General features: G+C 36.4%; 1 protein-coding gene across 4 annotated transcripts in view; it reads left to right on the top strand.

Moving 5' to 3' along the window:
* Positions 1-15,451, top strand: part of bcl9l (bcl9 like) — a 96,890-nt gene that overhangs the window by 69,752 nt on the left and 11,687 nt on the right. For 2 of the 4 annotated variants that reach the window (XM_073929043.1, XM_005159239.6), the window contains exons 2-4: positions 882-946; positions 4,436-4,826; positions 14,292-14,414. In XM_073929043.1, the coding sequence (XP_073785144.1) occupies positions 4,514-4,826; positions 14,292-14,414 (436 nt within the window). In that variant the 5' untranslated portion in view covers positions 882-946; positions 4,436-4,513. 4 annotated transcript variants of the gene reach the window in all.

The following is a 15,451-nucleotide window of genomic DNA, read 5'->3' as shown; positions in this document are numbered from 1 at the left end:
AATGGTGACATGTTCAATAATTATTTCCCTCACTGTATTTTTTGGTTACTTGATTTATTAGATTTTTTTTTTTAAATATTCAAACACATTCGCTTTTGTACAACTTACACAACTATTAATAAAAATAACAGAGGCACAAAAAAGAATAACTAAAAATAAATAAATAAATAAATAAATAAAGAGAGAGAGAGAGATAGATCAATATAATAAAATAGTTGCCATAATATTTGTGTACATATGTGCGGGGAGGACTGATACCTTACATATTAATTTAATTTAGCCTAATCCTCTTCAATTTAGTTAATTCTTAAATAATTTATCTTATAAAAATAAAATAATATTTTTTTTTTCCAATTGCCAAGAAATTGACAAATTTTATAGAAATTTGGATATTATTATTAGTATTATTATTATTATTATTATTATTATTATTATTATTATTATTAATAATATTATAGTTGTTATTATTGTTGTTATTATTGTTTTTATTATTTTTATTGTTGTTGTTGTTGCTATTGTTGTTAATATTGTTTTTTTATTATTAATATAATTATAATAATATTGTTGTTGTTGTTGTTGTTGTTGTTAATAAATTATACTAATAATATTTTTCTTCTTCTCCTTCTTCTTCTCCTTCTTCTTCTTCTTCTTCTTCTTCTTATTATTATTATTATTTTTATTATTATTATTATTATTATTATTATTATTATTATTATTATTATTATTATTATTATTATTAATGAAGTTATTTCCTTCATAGGTTTTCATTTCTCTTCAGTCATTATACTACAAATTGCTAATTGTGTTGTTTTTATGTGTCTGTGGTCTCGATTATATTTAAGTAAACCTAATTAAACCTCTGTCTTGTGTTTGTGTTACAGATCAGTGTGTGTGCAGTGACGAGACGTCGAAATGCACTCGTCTGTTGCATCTTCCACCTAGTGAGGTGCGTAAATCAAACCCACAGCATCCAATGCAAATCAGTAGGGCTATAACGATACTTCATCATTATTTAAAGATATTGCCATAAAAAATAAAATAAAATCTTGCAAGGCAATGTAAATAATATGAGCTCACACTTTATTTTGATGGTCCTGGTTGTTGAATTTAGGTTACATTGCATCTACATGCCAACTTATTCTCATTAGATTATTAGTAGATTGTTAGGGTTGGGGTTAGGGTTAGTGTAAGTTGACATGTACTTGCAAAGTTTCTTATAGTCAGTTAAATGTCTGCTGAAGGAGCAGTAACAACAGATATTAAGCAGACAGTCTACTAATACTCAAATGGACCATAAAGTGTTACCCAATATGATTTATTATAAAGAGTTGGTTTTATACAGAGGTCAGCTTACTGAATCTTATAAGGTATATTTTATTATATGTTACATTAAATATACTGTTTTATTAATGGAAGAATGTCTGATTTTACATGTAAATTTGCTTTTACAGTATATGCTGTAGTTAGTGATAGTGCTTAATAATTAACGTGATTAATTATACAGCTCCAGAATCATGAGAATTTGTTTTTTGGTATCAACACCGCACGGTTAACTGGGAACAGAACCAGGCTTAAGTCTGTTCAAGTTGACCACCCTAATTGCTAGCAAATGTTGTTTTCTTTTTCTTTTTTTTGGCTTGAAATATTGTGATACCATATTGTAAGTTGAGTATTATGACTGGAATTATTTGTTACATCCGTACAAAAGAGACAGCAATCTCCTGACATGCAAAACTGGATCATTTACATTTTAATAAACAGAGTGTTGAATTCTGTCAAGTCCTGCTTGTCACAACTCAAAGTTCAGGATGTGTTTGTGTTTATTTTTTTAAGTGAACTATCTCAGTGATGTATGTAATGGTTGTTAATGTTGTTACCAAAATCACAAGTAAGAAATTTAAAGGACATGTTGTTGTTAAAGTTTAGAAATGAGCTTGCAGCTAGATGGTATCTCAGCGAACATTCATTCATTCATTTTCGCTCAGTCGATTTATTAATCAGGGGTCACCACAGTGAACCACCAACTTATCCAGAATATGTTTGTGGATGCCCTTCCAGCTGCAACACAGCACTGGGAAACAGCCAAATCATCTTTCAAGATGGCTGCGCGTGCACACGCTGCGGCTTCTCTCTCCCCCAACAAAATTTTGTTTTTGTGTTCTTCGTCTTGTACGTCGCAGTGTTATTGAACATTATTTCTATTAAGTGACAAGACTTTTGTCTAAGCAAAGTCAGACCTTACTGTCCTAATTAAATAATTAAAAATGAAGGCATGATCATATTTTAGTTTGGTAAGATAAGCGTTATCTAGAGGTCTTTGTCTTTTATATAAGCCACTTCTCATACCAAATGATCGACTAGAAGTCAAGTTATCATTTATTGTTCCTAAAACTTGGATAGGCGACAAGACTTGTCAGGTGATGTAGATATACAGGGGTTGGAGAATGTGACTGAAATGCCTGGTTTTAGACCACAATAATTCATTATTATGGTATAATCGGTATAGGAGGTCCTTTTTTAAACCATTCTTCTTGCAGAATAGTGGTTTGGTTACTAAGTAATGAGGGTGGAGGAGAACGTTTCCTCATTCGCTCCTCCAAAACACCCCAAAGTGGCTTAATAATATTTAGGTCTGGTGACTGTGCAGGCCATGGCAGATGTTCAACTTCACTTTCATGTTCATCAAACCACTCTGTCATCAGTCTTGCTGTGTGTATTGGTACATTATCATGCTGATACTTGGTACCGCCTTCAGGATACAATGTTTGAACTAATAGCTGCACGTTGACCTCCAGAGTAGTTTGGTAGCCCTTTGCAGTGATGCACCCATCGAGCACAGGTATTGGTTCTAGGGAATGCCATGTTACTGCAGCCCAGACCATCACTGATCCACCCCATGGTACACAACGGGCATGCAACAGTTTGGGTAGGCTGCTTCTTTTGAGGCTTCTCCACAACGTAACTCTCTCGGATGTGGAAAAGACAGTGAAGGTGGACTCATCAGTGAACAATACATGTTTCAGATAGTAAAAAAATATATTTATAAAGCAAGACTAATTCATCACTATGCAAAAGTAATCACCTTTATCTAAATAAACAATAAATATACTGTCTAAACCTTTTCATGTAATATTATAATAGCAACAAATAGTCTATAAAAACATTTGTCAGACCATTAGGTATATAAGTTATTGTAAATGCTGTATAAGTATTTTATCAACACAAATGAACGAAATCGCGGCAGGACAACAGCATAAACTAAATGCAAATCACCTCACCTACGTTTTTATTGTTAAATGCTAGCAGAGGGAGTTTGGATGCCACATATGTGACATTTATTTCTATACTGAAAGCGGAAAGACTAAGTTTACCTCAGATCTTAAAATAACTAGCAAACAGTTTGAAAATGAAAGTCAGAACTGTGACTCAACAAACCAGCAACATCAGTCACTCAGAAACATATGCACTTTTTATAATGTTGATACTAATGTGATAATGTATTGATTATAACCATACCAGTTTCATTGGGAGTGCAGTGCACTATTCTATGCTTTCTGAATGGCTATAGTTAAATGTAGCATAGCATTGGTGGAGACAGCCAAATTGCTTGTCATGCTGTGACATGTGTAGTTAGCACACGATGTTAAGGCTGATTTCTACCTCTGCATCAAGTGCACACATATTGTACGGGGAAGCCTTCGCACGGTCGCATACCCCTCACCATGGCCGACACTGACGCGCACCTCTCAAAAAATGTAAGTACGCGTAGCGCAAGCTCTGTGATTGGTTTGCTTGGTAGCACTGACGAGTGTGGGCATGGATGAGAGCCATGCGAACTTGGAGCGAGTGTTTACAAGTGTGGAGTCCCATGTAGGAGCTCCAGATGGAAACTTTTGTTTTGTGTTTACCTTATGAATAAAGTTTAACGCACGTCCACCGGTTCCTGCCTCTGTGTGAGCGAGTTTTAGCTACTTGTACATTAAGGTAGCATTCAGAAAAACAAAATACCTGGGAAGAAACTCGACACAGAGGAACATAAACACGTCACTGCCATTAGCATTTAGGAAGTGTTATTGCAGAGCAACAAAAACAGCACGCAGAAATAAATAGGTATGCGATATTGGGTCACGACGATTGCTTGATGCAGAAACATAAATCAGCCTTTAGAGGGATGGCAAATGTGACCATCCCGTGACTCCTTTGCAACCAACTAGCAATGCACTTTTAACCATAAAGAACACACTAGCAACGTTGTAACAACACCTCTGAGCACTCAGGCAACCTTTACCCTTGCAAGCACCACCCAGTTTTAAAAAGTACACATCTAGTTACTAAATGTTATTCCGCTCAGCCCTAGTGAATGTTTATCATATGAGATGAAGTAGCTTATAAATCTTCAAGCCAAACTCTGACTCTGTCATATTTCTCTTTTCAGCTGTCTCACTGACAGGCAGACTCGACATATTGCCGGAACCCAACCCCCGCCGTTTCCTCTCCATCACCAGCCAATCAAATGCACTCTGAAAATAAACTATCCAATCATGGCAAGCAAGTGACAAGCGGGGCCCAATCACAGCTCCCCAATGTAAACCAGGCGCAGCAGCAAGCACCTGCTGGCATCCAAGGGTCAAAGGGTAGCGTGTCTGGAAATCATGGAGTTAAAGCCAACCAGATTTCACCTGGAAACCCTGGACTGAAGAGCCTCAACCAGACAGGCGGCGGCGGTGGAATGATGAAGACCAAAGCGAAGAGGGAGCGGAGCGTGTCCATCGACACAGGAGACCAGAGAGAGTCACTCACCCCGGTTTTGGAGCCAGATGCTAAAGGTAGGTTATCCTTTCATGTTTATGTTCGCGAAAAAAGTTCAGCGACTTGCATTTGTGCATTTTTCGTCACCCTGTCTTTCATTGTTATGGCCTCTATAACCAGCCCACTGTCAGTTTCCAGAATTATATTTTAGCACACCTGTTGCCTTGGTGGAAAACACAAGTGTTTTATTTCAGCTCCCACAATATATGTGGATGTGGCTGAAAATGTGACCTCTGGAAACATGATTCAAAGTTATAAAAATGTATAAAAATGTAAGATTTTTTTATTTCGTAAACGATTCAAATAGTACAAAGAAACATCAGCTGATTAGCTTATCGTGTATATGCTAAGGCGCAGCCTACACGTTGACGCATAGCCCCTACGCCATGGCCATTGGCGTCGCTGATGTGCACCTCTCAAAAAATGTAATTACACGTCGCAACGACGCATAGCGCAAGCTCTGTGATTGGTCAGCTGGGTAGCGCTGACGAGTCTGGGCGGGACGGAGAGCCGCGCGAGCCCGATGAAGCAATTGTTTACAAGTGTGGAGTCTCGTGAAGGAGCTCCGGATGGAAAGTTTTGTTTTGACCTCATGGTTAAAGTTGTTGCACGTCCGCCGGTTCCTGCCTCAAAATGAGCGAGTTTGAGCCACTTGTCCATTAAGGAAGCATTCAGAGAAAACAAAACAGCAGCGAAGAAACTCTACACAGAGGAACATTTACACCTCACTGCCAACTAGCGTTTCGGAAGTGTTAATGCAGACCAACAGTGACCGCGCACAGAAATATAAATGCACAGCTACGCGCGTTGCATGTGCCGTGGGTTACGCCGGTCACTTGACACAGAAGTATAAACCAGGCTTTAAACTGCTAAACACTTAAAGTGATTAAACAATAATTTAAGCACATTGTGTGGCCAATATCAATTATTTATATAAAGAATATTATTTATTGTTTACAAACACACACACAAATATCTCGTCTTTCTTCTTTTTGTCGTTGGCTGATCACATGCCTGTATAAAATAAAATGCCATGAGATTTCTCAAAACATCAGATTCTGACTGACTGATTTCCCTAATGTAATATCCGTCATGTTTTCTGAGTCACTGAATTTTCAGTAAAAAAAAAAAAACACTGAAATACTCATGCATGTCATGCTATATTGAAAACAGAAAATACTAAAAATATTTAATAAAAATTTAAATGATCAGTTAAGCATGGAGTGGCCAGAATCTGTTAACTAAGGTCAGCACTACACACATTCATTTGACTAATTTCTATGCATCACTCCATCGCTGATCTAGAAAAGGCCACACTTCTGGAATCCCCCTTTCAACTGGAAACACAGTAAAGATGAAACTGCAGGTTTTCCGCAACCCCAAAATGCCCTGACCTTTCTGAGTGTGTGTGTATTTGTGTATTTGTGTTTTTGTGCGCGCTCCTAGAATGCGTGTGCCCGCGAGTGTGTATGTGTTTTCCTGTTAGTTGTCCTTTTGTGTGTGTGTGTGTGTGTGTGTGTGTGTGTGTGTCAGTTGAGAGGAGACAGAGCAACAATCACACTCAGACAGGAAGTAGAATAGAGACTGAGGGGGAGGGAGGCTCAACGCCACCAGTTCCTGAATGTCAACAGGTCCCCTAGAGCACACACGTATACACGCACACACTCACACACATAAATATACACACACAAACACACACTCATGCTCAAATTCCCATGTGTGGTTTTGTAATTCTGACTGAACATGTCCTGCTCAGTTTCTTGCCAAAACCAAAGCAAGAAATTGGCGTAAAGAAATGAAGAAAAGTTTAAAAGCAGTTCAATTCTCAATAAAGTCATGGGTCTTTGGATCTGTTTTTACGCGTTCATGTAGTAAAATTCAAGGCAGTTCAATAATAGTATAAACATATAAATACAGTATACAACATTTATAATATTCAGTCATTCATTTTCTTTTCGGCTTAGTCCCTTTATTAATCTGGGGTCGTCATAGTGGAATAAGCCACCAACTTATCCATTTTTTATGCAGCATATGCAGCAGATGCCTTTCCAGCTGCAACCCATCACTGGGAAACACCCATACACTCTTGCTGTCACACACATACACTACGGCCAATTTTGTTTACCCAATTCTCCAATAGCGCATGTTTTAGGACTGTGGGGGAAACCGCATCACCTAAGGGAAACCCACGCAAACACATGCAAACTCCACACAGAAATGCCAACTGGCCCAGTCGGGGCTTGAAACAGCGACCTTCTTGGCGTGAGGCGATCATGTTAACCAAATTAACCAAATTTGTAATATATGAAATATACTATATATAAATATAAAAAAATTGTTTCTTTATTTAGTCTTGATTGTTTATTTATTGATTTGCTTAAAATCAAGATTTCAATGTTGTCAATAGAAATATATGTGTGATAAAGTCACCTTTTATAAGCTTAAAATGGTAGATAATACACATCAATGTATTTTAAACCATTAGCTGTAAATGGTTATAATTTAAATACAGATGTTTAGAATATGCAGTTTTTTTCTCATCTTCAGGGTGACCCAAGAAAGACTAAAGAAGAAATGATCTATTTGTGTTTATAATGTGCTGTCAAATGAATAATCGTGATTAATCGCATCACAGTTTGCTTTTACATAATATATGCAGGTTTACGGTGTGTATATATATATATATATATATATATATATATATATATATATATATATATATATATATATATATATATACAGTATACTGTATAGTACACCTTACTAGTATTCTTAATCCTTAATGGCATAAATTCAACAAGGTACTGAAAATATTCCCCAGAGATTTTGCTCCATATTGACATGATAGCATCACACAGTTACTGCAGATTTGTTGGCTGCACATCCATGATGTGAATGTCCCATTCCACCACATCCCAAAGGTGCTCTATTGGCTTGAGATCTGGTGACTGTCGAAACCATTTGAGTACAGTGAACACATTATCATGTTCAAGAAACCAGTCTGAGACGATTGGCACTTTATGGCATGACATGTTATCCTGCTGGTAGTAGCCATCAGAAGATGAGTACACTGTGGTCATAAAGGGATGGACATGCTCAGCAACAATACTCAGGTAGGCTGTAGCATTAACACAATGCTTAATTGGTACTAATGAGCCCAAAGTGTGCCAAGAAAATATCTCCCACACCTTTACACCACCACCAGCCTAAATCATTGATACAAGGCAGGATGGATCCATGCTTTCATGTTGTTAATGCCAAATTCTGACCCTACCATCCGAATTTTACAGCAGAAATGGAGACACGTCCGACCAGGCAACGTTTTTCCAACCTCCTATTGTCCAATTTTGGCGAGCCTGTGTGAATTGTAGCCTCAGTTTTCTGTTCATAGCTTATAGGAGTGGCACACAGTGTGGTCCTCTGCTGCTGTAGCCCATCCGCCTCAAAGTTTGGACATGTTGTGCATTCAGAGATGCTGTTCTGCATTCCTCGGTTGTAATGAGTGGTTATTTGAGTGACCATGTCTACATGCCTAAATGTATTGAGTTGCTGCCATGTGATTTGCTGATTAGAAATTTGCGTTAACTAGCAGTTGGACAGACGATCTACTGAAGTTCAAACCGAGCATCAGAATAGGGAAGAAAGGTGACTTAAGTGACTTAGACATGGTTGTTGGTGCCAGATGGGCTGGTCTGAGTATTTTAAAAACTGATGATCTACTGGGATTTTCACGCACAACTATCTCTAAGGTTTAACGAGAATGGTGGTGTAATGGTGTGGGGGATATTTTCTTGGCACACTTTGGGCCCATTAGTACCAATTGAGCATCTCGTCAACGCCACAGCCTGCCTAAGTATTGTTGCTGACGTCATGACGTCAGGTGACCAAAATTCAATGTCTAGCCAGCGTCAAAGGACAACATTAATTTGACGTCAAAATACGTTGATATTTGGTTAATTTTAGGTTGTGTTGGAAAGTGATCAAAATCCAACGTCTGATAGACGTCATAGTGGTAACATCCACACAACGCCAAGGTGTAACCTGAATAAAGGTTGAAATTTAGTTGATTTTAGATTAGATGTTGGACATTGATGTTGGCCTGACATTGGGTTTTGTTTTCAACACGATTTTAATTTCCAAAATAATTCAACGTACCCCGACATTGGGGTACGTTGGGGTACAACGTCAATAGGATGTCTTGTTGACATCCTGTGCCTGCAAGGATGGCTCAGAACAATATTTTGTGTCTAATGTTTATGTTTTTTGGCAAGGAGTCATGCAAAAAGTGGGATAAGGTACATCCAGGATGATTGTTTTCACAGAATAACATGCTGTCTTGTGAATGACTAATAAGTAGGTTAGTAAAAGCTTCATTGAAATGCTTTGGTTTCTGTCAGCTTTGCATTATTGACTGTTTGACGCCATCTTGTGACTGAATAACGTGCAGGTTATTGTATGCTTCATCATCTTCACTCAGCCAGTTAGCTGCTTAGGTCAAGCTTTGCGTTAATATAAGAATTGATAAACTGTTATGGCTCAGAACAATGTTTTTGTCCAATTTTATTGTTTTGTTGCAAGTAGTCATGTAATAAGCTGGATAAAGTACATCCAGGATGGTTGTTTTTGCAGAATAAAGCTCTTCAGCTTTATGCAATGGTGTTATGATTTGCGTCGGCCTGCCAGTAATCCTGTGGGAATTGATTCTGCGATAACAACCTCCTGGACATACTTTATCCCTTACTTTTTACACACCTTCCAGCCAATCAGAATCAAGAAAATCAACAGACCATGGAAGGATTTTTTAGTCTAGCTTTAGATAGAGCTGTTCACAAATGAAGTTAACATATATGATGCTGTTTTCTTACTGTTGTTAAAAGCATTCATTAAATTAGTTTATTTGTTTGTTTTTTCTGTGGGTGTTCAGCCATTCCAGTGTTAGCACTCTCTTTAAAACATTTGTACTATGAAATGATTGTGAAATGCAGCGCATATTTAATTTCTGGCCAGTCTATGGGTGCATCTTCACATAAGTGTCATAAAAAACACATCATCTCTGCAAAGTGTCCTTTCTCATTTCTGTATTTTGATTAGGAGATGAAATACGATCAGAGCGCGTGTTCCTGACAGGTCTCGTGAGCTTCATCCGAACAGCGTCTGGCCAATATAAAGGCAATAACAGGCCTGCTCTTCCTGGATTGCGGAGGAGTGTTTTTCTTTTCACAGTGTGTGTGTATGTGTGTGTGTCATTTCTTTTTGTTTGGTTCATTGTGCCGTTTCTTATTTTATTTCCATTTGCCCGGTGCCTTGTGCATGTCATGTGTGTATTAGAGAGAGTGAGAGAGAGAGAGATCAGGGGAAATAACTGAGCAATGGTGTGATTTTGAGAAACTGAGTCATCTGGGCTTCCTGTAATAACACTGAAGCTGTGTGTGTGTGTGTGTGTGTGTATACGTATGTGTGTTTGTGTATGTGTGTATACGTGTATGTGTGTGTGTGAATGTGTGTACAAACGCTCACACATATTTGTCTTTATTATAGTGTGGATGGTGCTGATATTATAGTTTTGAAAATATGATTTTACATTGATGTTACATTTTGTTTCTTATTTTTTTTAAATATTTTTAAAACTAGTATTAATTTTAGGAAATGTGCAATTATTTTCAGATAAGTGCAGGGCTGAAGTAGCTCCAGGCAGGTCTTAATTAAATTGTAGTTCCATATCACTATGTTGAATGATTTCAGTTATTTTACAGCATTCAACAGTCAAAATAAAACAAAAGGCTTAGCGTTATACGTTCATTCTGTATTATAAGTTGATAATTTTAATCCCATCTGTTTAATTATTATAAAATAAATGTAGTAGGTGATCAAATATTCCCTACTTATTGCAGTGCTAATTTAACACGTGTTTAAAAAAAGACTTTAAAAATTACCTATTAGATTTTTAGCTAGTAAAGGGACTAATCTGAAAAGAAAATGAATTAATTTTTTGCCAATAATAGTGCTAGCTCTCTGAAACAGGCTGCTCCCTGTCAGAACCTGGATGTGAGACCACATAGGAAAGTTAAGTTGCTGAAAGCTAAGTGGTGTTAATGAGGCCAGCAGGGGGCGCCCAACTTGGTGCCTATATGAGTCCTATTGCCCCAGTACAGTGAGGGGGACTGATCTATAAAAATCCAAGCATGTCCTTTGAAATAGAGGAGGGGTTTAAACCCAGAATCCTGGCCAAACTTGCCCACAGCGTCCGTCCATCATGGCCTCCAAATCATGTCCATATCAGAATTGGCTTTACCACTGTTTCCTCTTCACCAATCAGCTGGTGTGTCATGTGTGGTCTGGCGCAATATGGCTGCCATCGCGTTATCCAGGTGGATACTGCACAGTGGTGGTGGATGAGGAGATTCCCCCAATGTGTAAGGCTTTGAGTGTCCAGAAAAACACAATATGAGTGTAAGGAATTATTAACATTATTAATAAATAAAAACTAAGGTTATATTTTTACAATTTATTTAATTTTAAAATTTTAAATATTACTTGAGTACACTTATAAATATTATAGTATAGTTGTATATTATAGTATAGTATTATCATATTAGTTTGGCAAATTTATATATATATATATATATATATATATATATATATATATATATATATATATATATATATATATATATAAATATATATATATGTGTGTGATATGGCAGTATCTCTCCTTGGAGGCGTGCATTGGCTTGAGGCCGCTGGCCAAGTACCCTATGCCGAGTTCAGACTGCAGGATTTTCAAAGTAGTCGTGTCAGATGTTTTCACACTGCTTGACTATCCGGGTTAGCGTTTTGTCGCTGCTTTGTTTACACTGCAAGATGTATTGGCGACAGGGGGTTTCACCGTGCATGACTTTACAAAAGGAAGAATCGCCGACAAATTCGTCCAAACTACGTCACACAGCCAAAAACACGTAGGATATCTTTTGTTATTAACTACATAACAAGAAAGAAATCTTTAAAGGTGGTAGAAAGTTTACATATCTGCTCACCTGGGTTTGAAAGGAATTAGGCAATTTCTCCTCAGCTTTCTTTTTTAACTTTCTGTACGAAACGTCAAACATACACGGGTACTCCCGTCAAACCTCCACTAGTTTTTCCTCCATTTCTTGTGTCCAAATAAACCGAAAATAAGCACTTTTAACTTCCCCCACAGCCTCCCACTGGCCTGCAGGTACACACACACACAAGTTAATGCTGCTCTCTTATTGGCTGTAGGTAATCGCTGATGTTATTTTCAGTCAAAACTCATTTCACATGGCATGATTTGAATCGCTGACAGCTCCAGATATTTAGCACGCCAAATATCTCACAGGCATTGGCGACTCATCGGTGATTCTCTCAGATCGCGTCTTGTGACTCAAACGCCATCAGTCTACAGAGATTTTCCACAAATTTTCTGTTGCGATTGGGAGATCACAATAAATACCCTGAAAAAGCCTAAGCAAACACTTCTAGATTACTATGGTATAAATACAGTACTACAACATACAAAAGAGAGATCGACCTGGAATATCACTTACCTGCTTTATAATGATTTGTTCAGCTGTATACTTTGTCGCCATCTTGTGGTGGCATGTCAACCGTCAATTGATTTGCTCTGCTCACTATGACAGCCTGATGGTTGCCAAATCTTCAAAATTATGCAAACATATTTTAAAATAGACACTATCCTTATAAATAAACTACATAGTTGCAATCTAAACTACTACACGGTCGCCTAAACTTTTTTTTGTTTAATATTTAAAATCAAAAGTACTGATGGACAGCTGTTAATTTATAGAATTCAGTAGTAAAAGCATCAAGAAACTGCTGATTCTAGTTATTTCGCAAGTAAGTTGCCAATAAAAACAGTGCGCACAGTGAATAGGATCAGAAATCAAAAGGACAATAACCCTTCCATCCCTATCCAGCTCATTTCCGGGAAGCTTTCCTCAGTCTTTCTCTTCATCTCTTTCTCGGTAAATATTGTTCACCCAGTAGAAAAGCAAACAGAAACAATTGAAATGAAATGCAATGCGAGTCGCCCACATGCTCTCGACGGGCGCACCTGGAGAGGCCGATGATTAAAGAGAAAGCAGAGACACAGAGACTGAGAGCTGACTCACTCATTTACGTAAACTCATGTCTGCTGGGAACAAAAGAGGATGCAGAAAAGGTCAGCTCTTTATCTCCGGCCGCCACCACAACCTCTCGTTTTCACTCGCTCGCCCTCACTGTGTCTGCCGTTCAAGGTTGGGGCAGGTTTCAAGGCTTCGGAGGCCTTGTGTCTGATCACACCATTGAAATTCCAAAACATTTCTGTCTGGAGCATGTGAGACGATGGCAGTCTTTAATGGGCTTCAGGAGAGAGTTTGTGGTATATGCTTAAAACAGCTTTGTTGTTTCATGGGTAATTTGGGCACTCCAGGATTGAGTTTAATTGAAAAACAAGCAAATGTCACAAAATTCTGCGGTGGCGCAGTGGGTAGCACAATCGCCTTACAGCAGGAAGGTCGCTGGTTCGAGCCCCGGCTGGGTCAGTTGGCAATTGTGTATGGAGTTTGCATTTCCCCCTTCCCCCCAATAGATAAATTAGTAAATGGATAGAAAATATTAATTGGATGGATGAATAAATAAACAAATAAATAAATAAATAAATGAATGAATGAATGAATGAATTAATTAATTAATTAATTAATTAATTAACAAATAAATACCTTACTAACTAAATAAATAATGAATGAATAAAAAGATAAACAAATAAATATATTAATAAATAATTTAGTTGATTAATAAATAGATAAATGGATGGAAAATAATGAATGAATTAATAAATAAATGAATGAATGAATAGAAAATAATAAATGAATAAGTACATAGATATATAAATAAAATAAATAATTGATGAATAAATAAGTAAATAAATAGAAAATAATGAATAATTGAATAAATAAATAAATAAATAGATAAATAAACAAACAAAAAATAAATAAATAGAAAATAATAAAAGAATGAATGAATAAATAGATAAATTAATGAAAAAATAAATAAATGAATGGAAAATAATGAATGAGTAGATGAATAAATGAATAAATAAATAAATTTAAAATAATGAATAAATAAATGAATGAATAGATAAATTAATAATTTTTTAATTAATAAATAAGTACATAAATAAATAAATGGATGGAAAATAATAAATGTATTAATAAATAAACAACTAAATAAATAAATAAGTAGATATAAATAAATAAATAAATAAATAAACAAAAAAGATTGTTGTCGGTATTTTTACAATAATTACTAGAAATGCTGCAAATTTTGTTATTTTAAGGTTTTAGATTTTATAAATCTAAAAAAAAAAAATCTTCAAAGCCCTTGTTGAGCTGATGTGATATTTCACCTGAAGTTAATGTTCTTCCTTGTCTGTGTGTGTTTTTCTCGCTGGTGTCCAGTAGAGGGTGTGATGCGCAGCAAACGCCGGTGTGTGCTCGAGAGAAAGCAGCCGTACAGCGGTGATGAATGGTGTTCAGGAGCCGAAACTGAAGAAGAGGATGAGAAACCGCTTTCTGCCACACACCGTGAGTCCACACACACACATATACAGTAGACCCTGCCAGTCTGCACCCGACTACCTGTACATAAACACGGTTTTATAAACCCTAATGAATGTTTCTTCCTGTAGACTGTTTACACAAATGTCTGGTTGACGTCGTTTTAGTAAAAAAATTCGCAATGCTGTTGATCCAGTGAGGAAAAAAAGATGCTAAATGTAATTCGCCTCACATATATTTCAGAAAAATATGACTTAGATGCAGATTAGGATGCAGTAGTCAGCTTTTGAGAAGTAGAAAGTGCATACATATATACTGTCTTCATTGGGAAACTTGAGTTTGAACTTATGATCTTGTAGATTTGCTAAGCTCTGAGGTTGTTAATAAAGAGTAAAATCTTAATTCAGCTAATTTATTTGTATAATTATGTGTAATTTTGGGGGAAATACATAACTTACGATAGTGTACAGACAATTTATCCAATTAGAGAGTTAGTTGGGCTGTACAATATTGGAAAAATTGCAATATTCTTTTGCTCTGCGATATATATTACGATAGAAGTACAAATTCAGTAGATATGTACAGTAAATCACTCTACTTGTAAAGTCATTAATTTAGATTTATTGGGATGTTTTTAAGGGGAGTGAATACAAATATCTTTTTATGTAATAAAACACAGTCATAAACACAATGAAGCACATATTAAAGTGAAATAAACACTGCTTTATGGTTTTCTGGGGAGAGTCTAACTTTGTTCAGGCACATAAATTGAATAATAAAACGTAAATAACACTGCAAAGTCTTCATTACATATATGTAACTCAATATTATTAACCCTTATGTACTGTTGGGAAGGTTTTCATCCACTCTTGCGTGATTTTGAGTCTTAATTTGGCCATAATTTTTTTTTTTTAGCTAGCAGAATGATTTTTGGTGACAACAATTGCCAAATTCATAAATGATGTCACTGATTTGGTGAAAAAAAAACACACAAAATGACGTATTTTCAATTTATAAAGTAATCATGGACTGGATTTTTTTTTTTTTACCTTTTATCATGAACA

This window comes from Danio rerio, chromosome 18 (assembly GCF_049306965.1).
Source record: "Danio rerio strain Tuebingen ecotype United States chromosome 18, GRCz12tu, whole genome shotgun sequence".
Classification (NCBI taxonomy): domain Eukaryota; kingdom Metazoa; phylum Chordata; class Actinopteri; order Cypriniformes; family Danionidae; genus Danio; species Danio rerio.
Note: the sequence above shows the minus strand (reverse complement) of the source record. Positions and strands in the feature narration are given on the sequence as shown.